A 19070-nucleotide genomic window follows, 5' to 3' on the forward strand; every position below is an offset into this window, starting at 1 on the left:
ACTATCCCCATACTGTCACCTCCAGGCACACAAACAAATATAGAAGAACAAGCAGACATATTAGGGCAACATTTCCATGATATATCAAGCTCGAAAAACTACTCTGCTGCATTCCTGAAACATAAGCAATTAGCAGAAAAACTAAAGCTTCCGACCACAGGAAGTTCAGAAAGACTGTATAACGGCCCTCTAACACTTCCAGAAATCAACAGAGTCCTTACTAGTGGCAAAAAAACAGCACCCGGTCCGGACAGGGTACACTATACAATGCTAGCCCACCTATCCCCTAAAGCAGTTGAGACCTTGCTTCATTTTTTCAACATAATCTGGGAAACGGGGAAAATGCCCAAAGAGTGGAAGAAAGCTATCATAATCCCATTCTTGAAAGCCGGAAAGTCTCCCACAACAGCAACCAGTTATAGACCCATAGCACTCACAAGTTGTCTTGCAAAGTCCTATGAGGCCATCATCAACATAAGATTGACATACGTCCTTGACACAGAAAACATGCTAGATAACCATCAGTGTGGATACAAGAAAGGTTGCTCCACAACAGATCACCTAGTCCGGCTAGAAGACGAGATACGTGCAGCCTTCCTACACAAACAATATTGTCTCACTGTTTTCTTTGACTTAGAAAGGGCGTACGACACAACATGGAGGTTTGGTATATTAAGGGACTTAGCAGATTTAGGAATCCGAGGTAGAATGCTGAAATGTCTAGCCGATTTCATGTCGGACCGAACATTCCAGGTGCGTTTAGGAACGACATTGTCACGTGTATTCAATCAGGAAAATGGTGTGCCACAAGGATGCGTACTAAGCACAACACTCTTTATAGTAAAAATGAACTCCGTTAACAAAGTCATTCCCCTCTCTGTTATGCACTCCATATACGTCGATGATCTGCAAATAGCGTGCCGTGCCTCAAACTTACAAACATGTGAAAGGCAGCTCCAGATAACAATTAATAAACTAACCGAATGGGCTGAGAAAAATGGCTTCCGCTTCTCTACCCAAAAAACCGTTACAGTGCTATTCTCGCAAAAACGAGGGTTGTATTTAGACCCAGATTTAAAAATGAATAATGTCGCGCTGCCGGTGAAACAAGAATATAAATTCTTGGGAGTAACCTTTGACAAAAAACTAAACTTCCTATCCCACATTAAAGCACTAAAGACTAAGGCAAATAAAGCATTGAATATCCTCAAAGTTTTATCTCATAAGCACTGGGGTTCCGACCGAACCTGTCTTTTACGTATTTACCGGTCTCTTGTGCGTAGCCTTTTAGACTACGGCTCCGTGGTTTACGGTTCAGCCAGAATATCCTACATCCAACGACTTGATCCGGTGCATAACCTTGGACTGCGACTGGCAAGTGGTGCCTACCGAACTTCACCTATTCCAAGTTTATACGTCGAGTGTAATGAACCCTCCTTACAGCAGCGCAGAGCATTCCTCACATTTTCCTACGTACTCAAAATTCAGTCATCACCCCAACACATATGCTACAACATCCTCACACAATGCAGCACACGCTTACACTACACAAATAAACCGAACATGATTAGGCCACTTGTCCTGCGGTATGAGCAATACTGTCGGGATTATGACATTCCCCACGAAGTCCTCCAGGTTGCCAAGAAACCACAACGGTTGGCCCCGTGGTACGATTTCACACAGTTGTGCGACTGGACAATGACACATTTAAAGAAGAAAGACACCCCACACGAACACATTATACAAGAATTCCGTGCACTTCAGGACAAATATCAAAATAACATGCAATATTACACTGATGGCTCTAAAACAAAAAATCACGTGGGTGTGGGGGCCGTAACAGAAAGTTGGGAAACAAGTATCCGATTGCCACAACACGCCTCTGTGTTCACGGCCGAAGTTTACGCTATATGGGTTGTTGTTAAAAAGATAATCACTGACAAACACAAACATGCACTCATATACACTGACTCTTTAAGCACACTGAAGGCCCTACAGCTGAAATCTGAGTGTGAACCCCTGATAGGAGACATTTTAAATATGTTGGCGCTTAACGAATACGGGAGGTCAGTTCGTTTCTGTTGGGTCCCAAGCCATGTTGGGATACCAGGTAACGAAGCAGCTGATAGATGTGCATTGATGGCAGCACACAAAGATATCACAAACACGAAACTCCCATATAATGATAGCATCCGTGCAATTAGAAAAGCCTTCACGGTAAAATGGCAACGCGAATGGGACCGTTGTGCCGACAACAAGCTACATCTCACGAAACCCATTGTTGGCGAGTGGAAGTCATGCTATCATCAGGAGCGGTTCATCGAAGTAGTTTTATGCCGACTGCGCATTGGGCACACACACCTCACGCACAATTACTTACTCACCAAAGAAGACACACCAACATGCGAGAAATGTCAACAGCCACTAACAGTTATGCACATCTTACTCACATGTACGCAGACTGAAACACCCAGACGAACACTTTTGCACAAATTATATCAACTACACATACCTTTACACCCTGCTCTAATTTTAGGTGATGATCCGCTAGTCCCATTGAGTGACGTCCGTAAATTTCTACACGACACTGGATTTCTGCATAAAATATAGATTAACAAAGCCTTTTCCTTCATAAACTTGATTTTAAAACACCTCGTGTTTGGCGCAGCATAGCCTCAGCCGCTTTTGCGCCATTAAACCCCATTCAACTAACTAACAGTGTCGCTGCTTCCACTTGTGATTCTTCACCTGACGGTGACAGCACTTGAAGCGTTGCCAGATTGGAAAACTGGCACATCTTCGTTAGGATGTCCGCAGCATTTCCCTCCTCACTTGAAAGGGGCACTGGTGGAACGTCGCCGGACGTCCTGCATGTGAGCGTAATAAGGTTTGCACATATTCTGAATGTGCAAATAATGTGTGGGTCTAAAGGCAAAAATATGCAATGGCTCAAGTTCATGCACATTTGTTTTAAGGTGTCATTTTATTAGAGAGCAATGCCCAAACTCTGAGTCAGTATTGTAGGGACAAAAGTGGCTTGCATACACAACCAGAATGAACATCTTTTGCAAGCACTGAAGTGTAGCTTTTGTATTTTATTGTTGCTTCAGATGCATTTAAGCACTTATTATGATGTCTGCTTGCCTAATGCCTAGTGATACCTTGTACTCGAAACAGTGCATGATATCTGGAATGTATCAGTTTCGAAATAATTAACATCAAGCATCCCACTACACTTAATCAGTACAACCATTTAATAAATGTCACAATGAAAGACCTACGCTTGTACTTTCTAAACATAGAGTAATAGTATTGTTATGTCTTGCTTTAACATAATGCTTTTTCCTGCTTACATATTTTGCTTGAAACGTTCTCGCCTTGTAACTTTGTTTTCCTTTCATCTTTTTTTAAACTTCATGTCATACTAAACTATTTTTCTTAATTGAATGCAGATCTAAACACAGTGTGAAGCTTTATATGTAGCAGTCAGTGCATTCATTGTTTGTATTAAGGAAGTTATGTATAATCATGTTTGTCATCTTGCCATCTGCCTTGTAGAGGGTTTTTTTGGGGCACAGTGAAGCTGATTTTAGTGAGCAAACGCCTCCAGAAAGTTTCTTAAAGCAATGACTTCTTTGCCTCTTCTTTAAACTTTCCCATCCCTGCTGCTGCTGTCTTGGCAAATAGCTCTTACTGAATGCCTCATACTAAAATTAAGGTAGTCAGTCGTTGAACCATTGCCATCCCAGCTGACTGCTGGCTACAGTTTCGCACGAGTGACCAGTGCAGGACACAGTACAAATGCGGGATATAACAATGTAATCAGATTGTGGTGTTGGCACATAAAATTCCAGCAATCATTTTTTTCCCACAGTGAGAATGTGGCTAACTGGATCATCTAGCCTTTCCTTGCAAATGTTTTCTAAGGAGGAACAACGCTCTCCACAAACATTGTGAAAGCTTTGCTTAAAGCAATGACCACAGCACTTGGGATCCACAGAATAATCCCAGGTGATAATTAGGTAAAGACAGTGCTGAACAGACACAAAAACCAGTATTATCAATTACACAGCTGACAATGCTGTCAATACATCGGTGAATTTATTATTCCTACAGCATGAGAGCTATGAATGAATCCTTGAGTGAACTAGGTAAAATTTGAGGGTTTGTGATGGAGCACTGATTTGCACAAAGCTGGCAAGCAAAAAAAAAAAAATGCAAAACGAAAGCTGTTCATTGCAGTGAACAAACGTGAATATAACAATATTCAATACTCAGATAAATACTGCCTATTGACTTGCACAATGCATTCTATGATCAGTATATAGAATCAAAGGAAACCACTTGTATCTAACACTACACATGCATCTTGTGGTATGTGGTGACTATTGCCAACGTAGTCTTTTTGTGTGTGCATCAGACAAGTCCTTTTCTTTTTATTTGACCTGCTAGTTTGTATGTGATATTTTCTGCACTTCTGTCTTGTGCCTTTAGGACAGGTGTAGTGTCCATTGCCTCCTGTGAGACGCCGGACAAGCGCTCTTGCGAGCGAGATGTTTTCTGCGAAAGTCCTGCACCGGAAGGCAAAACCCCTGCGCCCCCCAGCCCGGAGGTCGATGAGGCTCCCTGAGGGATTTCGCTGCACCGGCCGTTGCCAGCGCTGGAAGGGGCCTCGGAGGTTGGGGCAGCCTCGGCTGCGCCCACTTTCGGGTTCGATGGCCCCGTCTGCTGGGTTGGCGGAGCAACGCTAGCTGCAACCGCCGCGGGGGCAGATGCCGTAACTGCCTACTCACTGTTTGTGGGTCGGACAGCAGCCGGAGGCCGTTGTGACGCTGCCCCCTGACGCGCCACTTCGGCAAAGCTTTTCTTTGGCAGGTATGCAACCCGCCTTCGTGCCTCCTTGAACAATATGTTCTCTTTTACTTTGATCGTTACTATTTCTTTTTGCTTCTTCCAGGCGGGGCACGACCGCGAGTACGCGGCGTGCTCCCCATCACAGTTTACACAGTGGAGAGCGTTCTCACAAGTTTCAGTGGTGTGTTCTTGGGCACTGCATTTAGCACAAGTTTGGCGGCCGCGGCAGCTCTGCGAGCTGTGGCCGAAGCGCTGGCATTTGAAACAACGGAGTGGGTTTGGCACGTACGGCCTGACACGGAGCTTGATATACCCGGCCTCGATTGACTCGGGCAAGACACTTGAACCAAAGGTGATTATTAAGTGCTTCGTCTGAATCTCTTTACCTTCTCGCCTCATCTTAATTCTTCTGACATTGATCACATTTTGTTCGCTGAAGCCCTCCAGGAGTTCCGCTTCGCTTAGTTCAAGCAAATCGTCATCCGACACAACACCGCGGGTGGTGTTCATTGTACGGTGCGGGGTTACTATTATGTTGGTCTCCCCAAATGACACTAGCTTCGGTAGTTTGTCATATTGCTTCTGGTCGCGGAGCTCCAAGAGGAGGTCGCCGCTTGCCATCCTCGACGCCTTGTAACCTGGACCAAAAACATCAGTCAAGGTCTTTGACACAAGGAACGGGGAAATGGTTCGCACTGGTTTGTCTGTCTTTTCAGAGTGAATAACGTGAAAGCAGGGGAAGTTTTGAATTTGACGTCCGAAAAACTGGAATAAATCTTCGATGCGCCCTCGTTTCTGAGGGCGATCAGGAAGCTTGGGGAAAGAAGTTTCCATGGAAAAAATGTATACATTCGGCAACAGCGCCAACCGCCCACCACGGAGCCCAACGAGGGGACGCGGCAGAGCTTGCATGCAAGACTGCTCGACGCCAGTCGTACGCCGTCACTATAACCGAATATGGTGTACCTAAGGTTGGATAGCCACACAGGGTTAACCCTTGCCGCCAGGAGAAAGGAAGTAAATAGAAGAGAGAAGGAGGCAGGAAAGGTCAAAAGTGAGAGATAAAGACGAAGATTCGAGGAGGGAGAAACAGGAAAAGGCGACTGCCGATGTCCTCCAGGTGGGTCAGTCTGGAGGTGCCGTCTATGTGAAGCCGAGGCCGAAGAGGTGTGTTGCCTCCGCCGTTGGGCCTTAAAGGTCCAAACACCCAGCATCGGCTCAACCCCCAGGATCCCGTTTTCCCCAGACACGGCTAAGCCGTGCACGGCTACACGCGGGAGGGTCCAACCCTCGTGTGCTCAGGTCCGTAGTGTCGCAACACACCAAACGCCTGCTGACGCAGACGCCCCTGCGGGGCCTTATATTCAGAGTCGACTTATGTTTCAATATGAACGGGAATGAAGTGTTACGCAATTCTTTTAGCGAAATTTACCTCTGCTGTTTAGTTTCCATATTGTGCGTAGAAGCAACAGTGCGTGCACTTTCAGCTGCTCAGTTTATCTTCAATGCTGCTCTCATTTTGTAGAGTTCATCACATGTGCATGTGCAACACATTGGCGGAGACAATACGAACTGCATTTCTCGCTAGCTGGACAAGTCGGAATGGCAATGCACCTTGGAGAACAAGACTCGAATTGCGAAAGTCTGGTGGCAAGTCTGAAGTAATATATTTTCATTTATATTTGGTGTTAACTTTCCAGCACAATCTTTCTATCCTATTGAAGAAACATTTAGCCCCCTGTTTGGCCTGTTTTTTTTTTTTTTTTTTTTTTTTGAGGGCCTTACATCAGGCCCCCTAGCAAGTTTTAGCTTACACTGCAATGTAAAGCTTCTTGAGACCCGAATACAGCCATGTTACATAATTACTTTTTAAGCTGGTTACTGTTGCCTCCAGGCATGTTACGAACATGAAAGATGTTCCTTTAATAACATAGTTTTAAATAACTGGCATCTTTTTTAAATATCACGGTCATACGTAGACAGGCTAAGAGCTGCATCTCCAACAAGTAAACATCTCATGTTCGCTATGATAAAAACTGCATTTCATTGCCTGAACGCAGAGGTGAAGATGGAGTTATGTGTAGTAGACTGTTACTTGGCTGCTGCATCCTGGATTTTCATGCATTAATGAGGAATTCAAAACAGACTTCAAGGTTGCTTCCTGCTGTTTGTGACAATGCAGAGGTCTAGATCAATTTAGTGTGAAATTTCTTGAAAGTAGATGAGAAGAATATGAGTGAACCACTTTCGACAGTTCCACATGCATTGTACTTCATATCCACAATGAATGTTTGGAGTAACGACTTCAGACTTCTGGCATTGCTTTACCGAAATATTCTTTTAAACTGGTTTATTATTAGAGGAGACAGAAGAAATTGAAATTGAATGCCCTCTTACCACACCACCATGAGGTGAGCGTGACTGCCAACTGAGACACACTCTCCCTCTGCCTCGAGTAGCATCCGCAAGCGACGTTTCTTCCTCGCCTTGTCACATACTTGAGCCGAAGAACCACATCGGGTTCACGTGACTAGCACCACCTGCTTTTTTTTCTTATCCAGTTTTGTTGCGTGGCACATTTTCCACCGTGGCACTGCGCATTCTGAATTAGGCGATTTACCGAAGTAATGCGTCATGGCGAACGACACTTTTAAGACTGTGTTTTGCGTCGCACTGTTTGTTTGTGTTGCCTTGACTCTGGCTGGGTATGGCGCTTTCTCGAGAGGGAGGAAAGTGGTGTTTCATTTGAAATTTCAGCTGTCTGTATAACATGCACAGATTTGTCATGACTACCTGTGTCATGTGCTGTAAGGCTGTAAACTTAAGAACAGCATTAAATACATTCTCTTAGTGGTGAATGCAACGCATACTTATCTTTTGCGCACAAAGAAAATGTGAACAGTGTACAGTGCTCCCACTTCTGCGTCAGTCTGATAAAAAGGCCAACAAAGAGTGATACTGCACTAAATCAAGTATCTTGAAATTCAGAGACATACTAGGGATGCTTCTGCAGCAGACATGATTGACCAGAGAGGTTAACAATGTACAGCTGCTTGCGGTGACCAAATGCACAGCACCATCAGTATTGTGCCATGCTAAAATTCTTGCAGCTTTTTAGGAAAGGATTCGTGGCACATAACAGTGTGCCTTTTTTTCCTGTTTTTTCAATGTATATTTTGCTCCCACGTAGCTGATGTGACTCAAAGGTTTATAGTCCTGAAAGCTTCTTTGCTTTGTTATGAATGTTACCAAAAACTTACGTGTGCAAGCTTACCCCTGCCCACACTGAACGCAGACCCAGTGAGTTTATTTAGTATGGAAAGCTAAAACAATGTAGTGGCTGCACTATTGTTATGAATCTGTCGTAATGATAGATGTTGCTGATTTTATGTAGTGCTTGTTTTCATCACTCAGGATATCACCCAAAATGCTAAGAGGAAAAAAAAAGATTTATATAATGTTCACAAGATATGGTTATGTGATGAGTAGAGACTGGGTGGTGGCAGCCGATTGAGGGAACGAGCTCGCCTGCGGATCTTGAAACCACAAGAGGTTCAAGTAGATTTTATCGCATTAAAGTGCAACAAGTGACTAGAAAAAAAAAAAGCCTGGACATGTCATCAAAAGGTACCGTTAAGAACAAAAGTCTATGGATTACACGCACCATGAAATACCCAAATTTTTTTTCTTACTTGCCATGTTGGCATACACTGGTCCACAGTAAAGTTGCAGAATGGGGTGGGCCCTCCATTTCATTCCTACATGACAAAGTTGAGATCTCTTAATTCCACTCTTTTTAACTCCCCAGAATGTCAAGAGTTGTACCATTCCTCCAACTTTAAATGAAATTCTTACTATAGTTGTTTACTAGTTGTGACTCAACAAAAAACTTATTTTTGAAGTTCTAACAATATTGCAGATAATGTTATGCTTCTTTAATGAGAACAAATTTGCTTTGTGACCTTTTATTTTTGCAGTGCGTTGCTAGCTGTATAATCTCTCAAATCTACTCTTTTTGACAGTACATACATGTTACCTGCGCAAGTTTAATTCATGAATAAATAATGTGATTGCAGAATATATTCAGTAATGTTAATCTATAATGGCATCAGTTGGGCAGATGTAGTTGGAATCGAACTGGCACACAGTCCTGTAGCGCTAAATCTTCTCTTAGAATAAGACTGCAAAAACAGGTATCTTTGCCAATTACTCTAAACTAGACTAGGCAAAATTTTTTCACATTTATAAGTTTTTACTGAATACTGGCTCTTTCAGTATCTACCTATAGGTCACTATCTCTGCCGTGGTACTTGCCAACAAAATGGTATTCTACTTATTGTAAAATTCTGAAGTACTGGAGACTGTTCCAATGACGAGCTTTAATTGCACTTAAACACTAACCTTTAGTTGCCAAGAATGATTCTATTTAGCAAGAGCATGCTTGGATTATGACACAAGGATAGAGGCCAAAAAGTTACTGCCCTTCCACTGCTGTGAAGCGGGGTGCAAGCGTTGCTTGGGATCTGCGGCTCTTTGTAACGCCTCACGGCGAGGGCGGCACGTCAACGTCGACCCCTTTCTCGAACGAGTTCCCGGTGGCATCAATCAAACACTGCCTGTTCTTTGGCCAAAGGCACAACACGTGGCCTGCTCCCACTGCCATTCCTTCAACGCAGCCTGCTCTTCGGCAGAACAGACCAAACGCGGCCTCCCCATCTGACTGCTGGGCCTGAACTGGTGTGGGAAACTGCGGGTGTCAGGCGAGCGAACACACCCTTTCCCTCTTCTGGAGGAAGGGGACGTCCGTGATTGGCTCATGCCTTGCGCTGGTTCTACTTACCCAACTTAAAGGCAGCGTTTGATGAGCTGACAGTGGCTGAATCGGTTAGCGTGGTGGTCTCGCAACCCAGAGGTCAGTGGTTTGAATCCGCAGCCTGATAAGCAATTTCTATTTTTGCGCAGCTTGGGTTTTTTCGCGCTTTAACACCGACACCAGTGAGGCAATACAAGCTTCTGTTAAAAAGGTCGCAAATGGTTGCATCTTATGCCAGTTCCTGTTGATGTGGACATTCACAGTGTTATTTTTCACTGTCAGAAGTATCCTTGAAGAAAAAAGGGGGTCAACAAAGTATCAACACTAAAGAAGCAATGTCGACGTACATGGTAGGTGAAATAAATCGATGATTAAATGTTGATTATGCTGTCATGTACGACGCACAAATTGTGAGATGGATCTGGCGAGCTTCAAGCTCGCATGTCAGCACTCTCATTGGCCTGTTGAGCATGTGCAGCGTCTGTAAGATTAGCATTTCCTCTCTTCAGCATTGACTGCTGCATTGTGGCGTGGTGGAGCACTGCCATTACGAATCCCCTCACAAACTATGAGCTACCAAGCTGCACTAAGACCAGTGCACCAGTTTCACGTCTGTGTGCACTCAAGGATGATGGCACGCATGCATGCGCACTCAGATGTGCATACATTCAAATTCTTGATTACGTCTCTCATTGTACTGTTACACTAAGGTACGTTTTAATACTGCATAAAATTACTGCTTAATTTGCACATCACATAGCATTAATTATAAAAAATTCAGCATGTGCATACTATAGCCGGCTATAAAGAAAAGAAAGTTACAGGGCTCCTTCGAACACATCGTGCTATGTTTCGCAAGCTGTTCCAACAATGAAATAGATGATTACACAATGGTGGCCGCTTTTCATAAGTTAGCTTCGCTGGAATACATCCGTGTTAGTGGCAAAGCATACGAATTTGGTTTCGTGTCTTGGTGAACTGTGCCAGCTATTTCCGGCCCAAATTTCTTTTTAAAGAGTTGGACGCATTCATCTTCATCATCATCCTATCTTAAAGTTCAATGCAGAACAAAGGCGCCTCCCTGCAATCTCCAATTATCATTGTCTTGCACTAGCTGATGCGAACTTGTGCTTTCAAATTTCATCATCCCACCTAGTTTTCTGTCATCCTTGATGGAACTTCCCTTCCCTTGGCACCCATTCTGCAACTCTAATGGTCCACTGGTTATCTACTCTATGCATTACATGGCCTGCCCAGCTTCATTTTTTCCTCTTAATGTCTACTAGAATATTGACCATTCACACCGCTCTCTTCCTGTCTCTTAAGATTTATTATTGCATTGCTCTTTGTACGGTCCTTAACGTGTTCTCGAGATTCTTCGTTAACCTCCAGGCTTATGTGCCATACTGCATGCTTAGAAGAACAACGTGTCTACCAAGTTGACATTTTCAAATTCCCTGATTTTTTCAGGTCTTCACCAAGTTTCACGGAACTTTGTTTTATGTCAAGATGGGCTGACACCATGTCACCTGATGCTGTCACTCTCTGGTAAGCATGTTAAAAAAATAAAAACAATCCAGTTTGAACAGTAAGGAGTAGTGTTTATTTTATTCAAAATAGAAAACTGAAAAGAGGGGTCTGTAAAATGCACAGCTACTAAAATATCTTCGAAAGAAACTCGGTGCCCTTTTACTCCGTGGAGGATGACCAGCGAAGCTGCGTATGTGGGCCCCTTAACGGTGAACTGCACCTCTACCGCGGGTCGGCCTGGTATTGCACTACCGATGGGATTGGCCCATGTGTGGGGAGTGCTGAAAGGCTACTTCATCTCCGCCACAGGTTGGACTGGCATTTCACGACCTTCGGGATCAGCCTACATATGGGGAGTGCTTAATGCTTGCTTCACTTCTGCCTCGGGTTGGCCTGGTATTGCACTTTCTTCGGGAACGGCCCACCGTATGAAAAATTGTTGGTCTATGCGCAGATGCGATCCACCAGATCCTAGCCATAGACAGCTTCACTGTAAAAAAAGTGGTCTAGCTCACGGCAAATAGAGTCGAACATTTTAAAATGCGAATAAAAAGAGATGCATACAAAAGCAAATAGAGGTATTTGTATCAACTGATAGCAAGCTCATTGGTATTATGCCCGAACTTTGTCACATATGAGATTCTCCAAGCAACTGGAAAGTCAACCTCAACTGTCCTGACATACTCTCAGCCTGCGCATAATGCCTCAATGTTGCATTTCACTGCTTTAAGGGGTTTATTTTGGTTTGGATATGGGTAACCTGCATCTTAGCGTCAGCCAACACTTTGCTTTTTGAGCTCAAGCTCCTTCAAAGAGGCGGCGGCACAGTTCCTTTCCTGACCATTCCTCAATGCAATGGTCCTTCCTATTCTTGTCCTCGTTCCGCGGCGTGTTCGCCGCATGGACCATTTGAAGCATCCTTTTGGTCAGTTGTACAGTCCGATTTTTCAGACTCCCTAAGGGCCGCTACAATGTCCGAAAAAAAAAATGAATGCATGTCTTTTACTGCCCTTAAGGGCCCAAATCGCCACAGGCACGTCCGAAAAAGCTCTGAAGGTCTGCCAGTACACTTATTAGGCATATAGGTGCTTGCACTGTGACAGGAGACGGCAAGTGCACGTGTGTATAACAATATATGTGCTGCGTCCCATACACTTCACCGCGTAGCATCACTGTGCTGAGGCAAAGCTGCCTTTCGAGGACTAGCAATATGCAACGCGCCATGCTTTACGAGGATTGCAGAGGCAGAGTGGGTACCATTGCTGACAGCGGTGAATTCTTTCAATGAAAAAGACAGGACCGAATGTCAAGAACCGTAATAGCGTACCTAGGCCTAGCGTTCCCGCCATGGTGATTACAGTGGCCAGTGGATCTGCGTGTGAGAGTGTCAGTTCAAGGTGGTGAGATAACACGGCGATGTTGGCTTTGATTAATGCCATTTCAAATCTGCAGTTGCAGCACATTCGGAGTTCGGATCAATGGTGAATATCTCGGCAACAGTGGGGACAAATTACTAGTGATTGAGGACCTTAACCAAAAAAGTGTTAGAGTGGGTTTGAAGATTAATATGCAGAAGACAATGTTCACGAATTCACATCGCCAGTCAGCCTCTAGAGTCTGTACAGGAGTAATTTTACCTAGGTCAGTTGCTCGCAAGGGACCCTGATCATGAAAAGGCAATTTACTTAAGAATAAAAATGGGTTGGAATGCATATGGCAGGCATTACCAAACCATGTCTGGGGGCTTACCACTGTCATTGAAAGAAAAAATATTATATTATGGGGTTTTACGTGCCAAAACCACTTTCTGATTATGAGGCACGCCGTAGTGGAGGACTCTGGAAATTTCGTCCACCTGGGGTTCTTTAACGTGCACCTAAATCTAAGTACACGGGTGTTTTCGCATTTCGCCCCCATCGAAATGCGGCCGCCGTGGCCAGGATTCGATCTCCGTCCTCGTGCTCAGCAGCCGAACACCATAGTCACTGAGCAGCCACGACGGGTGTAATTGAAAAGAAAAGTGTACAACTATTGCATTCTACTAGTGCTAACATATGAGGCACACATTAGAATCTGGTAAATACCGTAATTAAACGTTGTGATATGTGGTTCTTGCTTGAAAAGTTCCCTAGGGCAAGCATAAATGGGAGTTGTCGACACACGATCACACGTGTTGAATGCATACATTGTTTCCTAAGCATCGCCAAGGTAGACGTGCTGCCACTAAAGGGGTCGCTATTGGATTCACCATAGGGGTCAACAGCGAGTCACTGTTCTAAGTTCAAATTATCCTGCGAAGGCCAATTTTGCAATCAAAATAAGAGATTCGGGACTGTAGAAATGTATGACTGCCGGCCAAGACCTTTGGCCAGGTTTGAATTACCCGGAGTCGAATTAACAGAAGTCTACTGTACCATATGGCAGTGAACTCTGCAGCAAGAATGTATCTCCTAGTACACATTGCAGAATATTGGCATGCTGCAGTGCTCAGTGGCTGCAGAACAGTAGACTCCTATAAATTTGATCCCAGCTGAAAGTCCCAGCCGATACACGTACATTTCTATAGGTCCAAACTTTAGTTATTTTGATACTAAAATAGGCCTTCACCCAATAATTCCAACTTGAGCAGTCAGCATGTGCTGACCCCTATAGTGAACCCAATAAGCGACCCCTTTGGTGACATACCTTAGAGGACAGTAGATGTGTTAAACAGACTTTATCTGCTGCAGGAAATGCCTATTTTCTGCCTGCGCAGGAGGAGCTCCAAGCAATAATCACAGATCAAAACGTCTGATTGTGGTATTTACCCATTTCTAATGTGCCATCTTTAAAGGGACACTAAAGGTTACTATTAAGTCAACGTGGACTGTTGAAATACCATCCCAGAAACCTCGAAACGCTTGTTTCGTGCCAAGGAGAGACTTACTTTAAGGGGGGACATGGGTTGTGGAGATTATTACCTGCATCTTATGGCCAAATCTGATGAAAATATATAAGCTTACTTAGTTTTTCGTGCTGATTTCAAATATGCAACAATCTTTCCTGTAGGTTCATTAGTTCAGGAGATTGACGGTGCTGCCACTCTATTGTTTCCGGAGACAATGGAAAAAAAACTGCTCAGCAGAAAGTGAATATTATTGCATAGCTAGATACTATAATGTGCAATAACTGCAATGCTGCAAAACGTTTTCAAGTGAAATTTTAATTAGCCATTCTGCAGGTGATCAAAATTCTTTCCTTGACCTAAGGCTACCACACCAAAAGAAAATTCATAAAATGGAAATATACATACACACGAATTTGAAATTCTGCTCTCAGCACTTTGTAATATGTAGATTAGGCTTTCTGCTAAAGAAAGAATTAGTGCTCTAGCTGTTCTAGATCATGAGATATCACTTCGACAGTCTAGTGAAGTGACCCAAAAACATGTTTTGAGAAAAGTGAGAAAACGTGCAAAACCCTACTTTATTTACAAATTTACAGCTGTAACAGCTCAGTAGGCACCAGGCATGTAGTCCTGCTGACTCCCAGCCCCGGTGTGCCGCTTTTTGAGGGACTGGCGCAAATTTTCTGATGCTTTGCATTTCTTGGCTGATGCTGTCATTTGACGCCTATCTTTCTCGGCCATGAGGGTGCGACTTTGCTCGCTCGGATTTAGACATAGTTCTTTCATTATGTCCTCTGAGGCCCTTGCCTTTGCACACAACGATGTTCCCAGTATGACCCACGTTCAGTTCGGCGTAAAGTTCGCGAACCGACCGCGCGCAGTCGCTCGTCAGATTACGCGCCGCGCGATCGGCCGCTGGCGTCAACTTCGTCTTCACGTAGCTCTGGCACGCTTTCGTGTGAAGAGCCCGACGGCTGATGCCCATCAACGAGACAAACGTCATTGAGCGCGGTCTGTCGGTTCTCCGTTGCCTGCATGGCACGCGTAGCCAAAACGTTCACAGCAAAGGGTTTCATTCGTTCAGCACTGTGAACGCGCGGCGAGCTCCACACCGACGCAATCTCTCCACAATTTGCGCACATAAAACGCAGCTTCACAGCGAGTCCGTATTCCCGCTCGTCTCGGACGATTTATAAGGCACCACTGCAGATGTTGCAGTTCGCAAATGTTAATAAAGTGTTCACGGCACTCAAATCCACAATCGTAAACGTAGTCCCATCAGGCGGGCGAAGTGCATCGTCGGTACTGTCACCCACACTCGCGTTTCCTCTCCGTCGCTGGAGCGGAAGACAACTCCGATAGCTTTGCTTTGGCTTTCGCTTCCTCCTCCTCCCGCTTGGAGGGTTGCCGGTAGATCGTATCTTGCCGTACGCGAGCGCTGGGTCGAAGGGTCAACGGCAGGCGGACTGGTCACAGTATCCGCAGCAGCCGATCCGGTCGTTAGGCCTGCCGTTGCTGCATCGACGATTTCGGCATCGGTCGCTGAGGTTGTGGCGTCCTGAGCGTTTTGCAGTGTTGAGCAGCGTTTTTTGAAGTTTTCGATGAGTGTCCGTCCCACTTTTTGCGCACCAAACTTGTGCCGCGTTCGAAATTTGCGTTCCGTTTCAGATATCGCGTTGACACTGGGGCAAGATGGCGCACCTCAGTGCGCGGCTCCAAGCGCGGAGCAGACGATGGCCATGCAGTTCCGCCAATCGGGAGGCAAGCTCAAGTCACGTGCACCGAGTGACGAATAGGAGGGCGTTCTAGTACCTTTCTTTGCCGCGCATTTTATAAGTGGCCAATGGCTGAATGGGGCCCGTTCTGGCGGGAATTTGAAGGGAAAAGTCGCCTCTTTCAAATGAGACCAAGATGTCCGCGCTAGCACACGTGGAAGAGCAGGCGCGCGTTTCGGAAAATATGCAGTTTCAGCGCAAGTTCCGCCTGAAATTCAGCTAGTACATGTCGTATAAGGCGTCACTGCGGCTAAAATACTGATGTTATCGGTATGAAATTAACAATATAGATGCAATAATAGCTGTACATTCCAAAAATGCAAGAAAAAAAATCGAGTTTTTTTCGCGATTTTTGGTCGCCACAACCCGTGTCCCCCCTTAAGAGAAAATGCGTTCTGAAGCGTCCGCGTACCTCTAGCACAGTTCAAATCGCCCGCCCTTCGATCGAGGAGTACTGACATCATGGTCTCATAGTGACGTTGCGCCATCGGTGAGTAGAACGGCGTCCGCAGACGGCGCTACGGCTTTTCTGCGCAAAACGCAAACGCGCGGCCAGAAACAGAGCCAAGACAGAGCCGACAGCAGAGCGAAAGCGGGAGTGAGGTGGCTAGCGGAAGGAGAAATGCGCGAAAGCTGGTACTTCATTCTATGACGCAAACTTCGACGTTCGTCGCAATGGACCCTGACAATGACAGATTGGCTCGCGATGCTGGGCTCAACTTCAGCGATTTGAGCACTGACGAGCGCGACCTGCTGCTGAGGGCTCGCGCAGCCGGCGTCGTTGCGTTCTACGACGGCGGCCTCGACACCGGCTCTGCGGAGCGGGAAAGCAACGAGGGCTTCCCACGACATCACATGGACGTCGCATTCTCGCTGCTTGTTCCAAATGAAAGTTTCGCGAGCCAGCAGAACCCGCACAGCACGACGCGATAACGAAACTACTGAAACTCCAAAGCGTGCGCTGCGCAGAGTCGAGCGAAAACGAAACCTTTCGACCACCCATACTACTGAAGGGTAACGTCAAAATGTTATTTTTTCTTAGAATCGAATAGACTTAGACAAGTAGCATTTTCTTCCGTCTTATAATCGAATGAAATGATATTTTTAATACGAGTAGTTGAGTATTAGTAACACAAATTATGAGGAGTGCTTTCGTCATCGGGCTAGTACCGGTATGTCGCTGGGGGGTCTCAAATTGTGTCATGCATTTACCTCAATTTCTCGGTTACTAAAGCTCTGTTCGCGATTATATTGACGCCTTAGACGTTCTAGAACATTGCTCTACCACTTTAACTTGACTTTCTGGTAACCTTTAGTGTCCCTTTAACAAAACTTCCTTGGCGATTTTCCTATGCTTTACCGCATAACACGGATGTATTGCGGCGAAGCTCACTTTGGAAAATTGGTTGCAATGGTGCAACACATTGGACCCTTGTCCATTTCTTTAAAATAAAAATTGTGTGCGCATTTGATTTCTCTTTCATTTTAGGAGCTTTTGTCCTTTCTATGCTGGTTTACACTTTGGACACACAGACAGCGGGCGTGTGTTTCACTCTGGGGCGTGTTAGAATCTACGTAAACCATGGCAAATAAATCAGTCATGTGTGTTGGCATTTCTTCTGCATCTTCTTAAATTTGACCCACCAGATAATTCAATCTGTTTCGTCAGTCCCGTCAGAGTCGAATTAACGGAATGAAGTCAACTGCATTTTACTTGCTGCTCAGAAGTATGAGCTTCAATAAAAAACATAACAACACAGCACATAAAGGAGACAAATGAAGTGCTGCAACATGTGCCAACTTGCTAAGTTAGCACTATATAAGCTTGAACCCAGATGTGCCAGCTGCATTAAGATTGTGACAAAATGTAAAATCGCATGTGTTGGAGACTCAGTAGGTTGGCTTTCCTTCTTGAAGTGTTGCAGAGTGCCTGTTAATGATTCACTGATTGATGCTGTCAAACTGTCAACAAGGCTGCCAAAAAATTATTCTTAATACAACCCTTTCATGGACACAACAAGGTAACAAACTGTTTTGTGTGTGAAGAATTAAGAGTATATTCGTGATCAAATATTGTTCTTAAAAAGTGACCTCAACGAGACAGCACAGGAGACTGCACAAGATCTAACTAACTGTGTGAGCCCGGACTCCCTCTCGGCACGATGGGCAAGCAAGCGCGATCCCCTCGTCACTTACAACAGTCTCACCCAGCATTACAAGTTAGTCAAGAGAACCATGCCGCTACCGCACAAAGCACCCAATAAAGCACGAGAAGTCACGTACAAGTGGCTTCAGACGGGCACCTACCCATGCCCGGCCTTCCTGCACAATATCTTTCCGGACGTGCACCCTGACAATGTGTGTCGCTACTGTAAGGATATAGCTAGCCTTGATCACGTGCTCTGGGCTTGCCCCCTGGTGCCGGGACCACCAAGGGAGAGTGGGACCGAGCTCCACACAGCTTGGACCTTGAAGCACAGCTCTGGGCTGTCCATCGGGCCCGCGACGCGGCGGAGGGGCATGGCCTCTCTCTACCGACGTGGGAGTGGCCCGCTGCGCACTAATCGCACGTACCGACGGACCTCAAGAAATTTATTCATCCATCCATCCATCCATCATCAAAGCAGTTGTCAGAAAACATTCTGCAGGGAACAGCTAAAACACTATGCATTTCTCATTATAGCGATATTCTGTGTGCATGAGTTTAATAAATAGATAGTTTGCAGGCGTGTGTATGGCAAATTCAGATGCTAATTTCACCAAAGTCATAAAAGCACACAGCACTCTACTTAAAAGGAATCTGAGCATTTGGCCACTTTTGTGTCACTAATGTGCATTGTCGTAGCAGTCTTCATTACCAAGCAGAAATACACCCAACAAACTATTTTTTCGGGCATGCATGAGAATTCGGGTATCTTTGCAACACCGCCACGTACCTCATAGAGACAATTAATTATAAGGACAGCTGAAATTTCAGATGCTGAAATGCTTTGCCTTCAAAGTGCAGAAGGCACAACCATTGTCGAGTGTTGTATAATGCCGGTTTTCAAGCGTCAACTTCGCTGCAATATAGCTTGCTACGGGAAGAAGCTTATGCAATGTATTGTGGTGAAGCATACAAGCAGTGGAAAGGGGCCATTGTAACATTGCATGATTTACATTTCTTTATTTACACACATACATACTCTCTTCTGTTACAGCACAAGCACCA

General features: G+C 45.0%; 1 protein-coding gene across 4 annotated transcripts in view; it reads left to right on the top strand.

Annotated features, from left to right (window-relative positions):
- Window positions 1-4960: 4960 nt before the first annotated feature.
- LOC126524486 (uncharacterized) overlaps window positions 4961-19070 on the top strand; it is a 31186-nt gene continuing 17076 nt past the window's right edge. For 2 of the 4 annotated variants that reach the window (XM_072287353.1, XM_055067337.1), the window contains exons 1-3: window positions 4961-5206; window positions 6380-6504; window positions 11138-11215. Coding sequence is in view for 3 of the 4 variants with exons in the window: in XM_055067337.1 (XP_054923312.1) it covers window positions 11169-11215 (47 nt within the window). In the remaining variant the exon portion in view is untranslated. Of the gene's footprint in view, window positions 5207-5331; window positions 6505-11137; window positions 11216-19070 lie in introns of those variants that run through there. The other 2 variants (XM_055067338.1, XM_050172796.3) reach the window with 2 other exon arrangements.

Source organism: Dermacentor andersoni, chromosome 3, assembly GCF_023375885.2.
Source record: "Dermacentor andersoni chromosome 3, qqDerAnde1_hic_scaffold, whole genome shotgun sequence".
NCBI lineage: Eukaryota > Metazoa > Arthropoda > Arachnida > Ixodida > Ixodidae > Dermacentor > Dermacentor andersoni.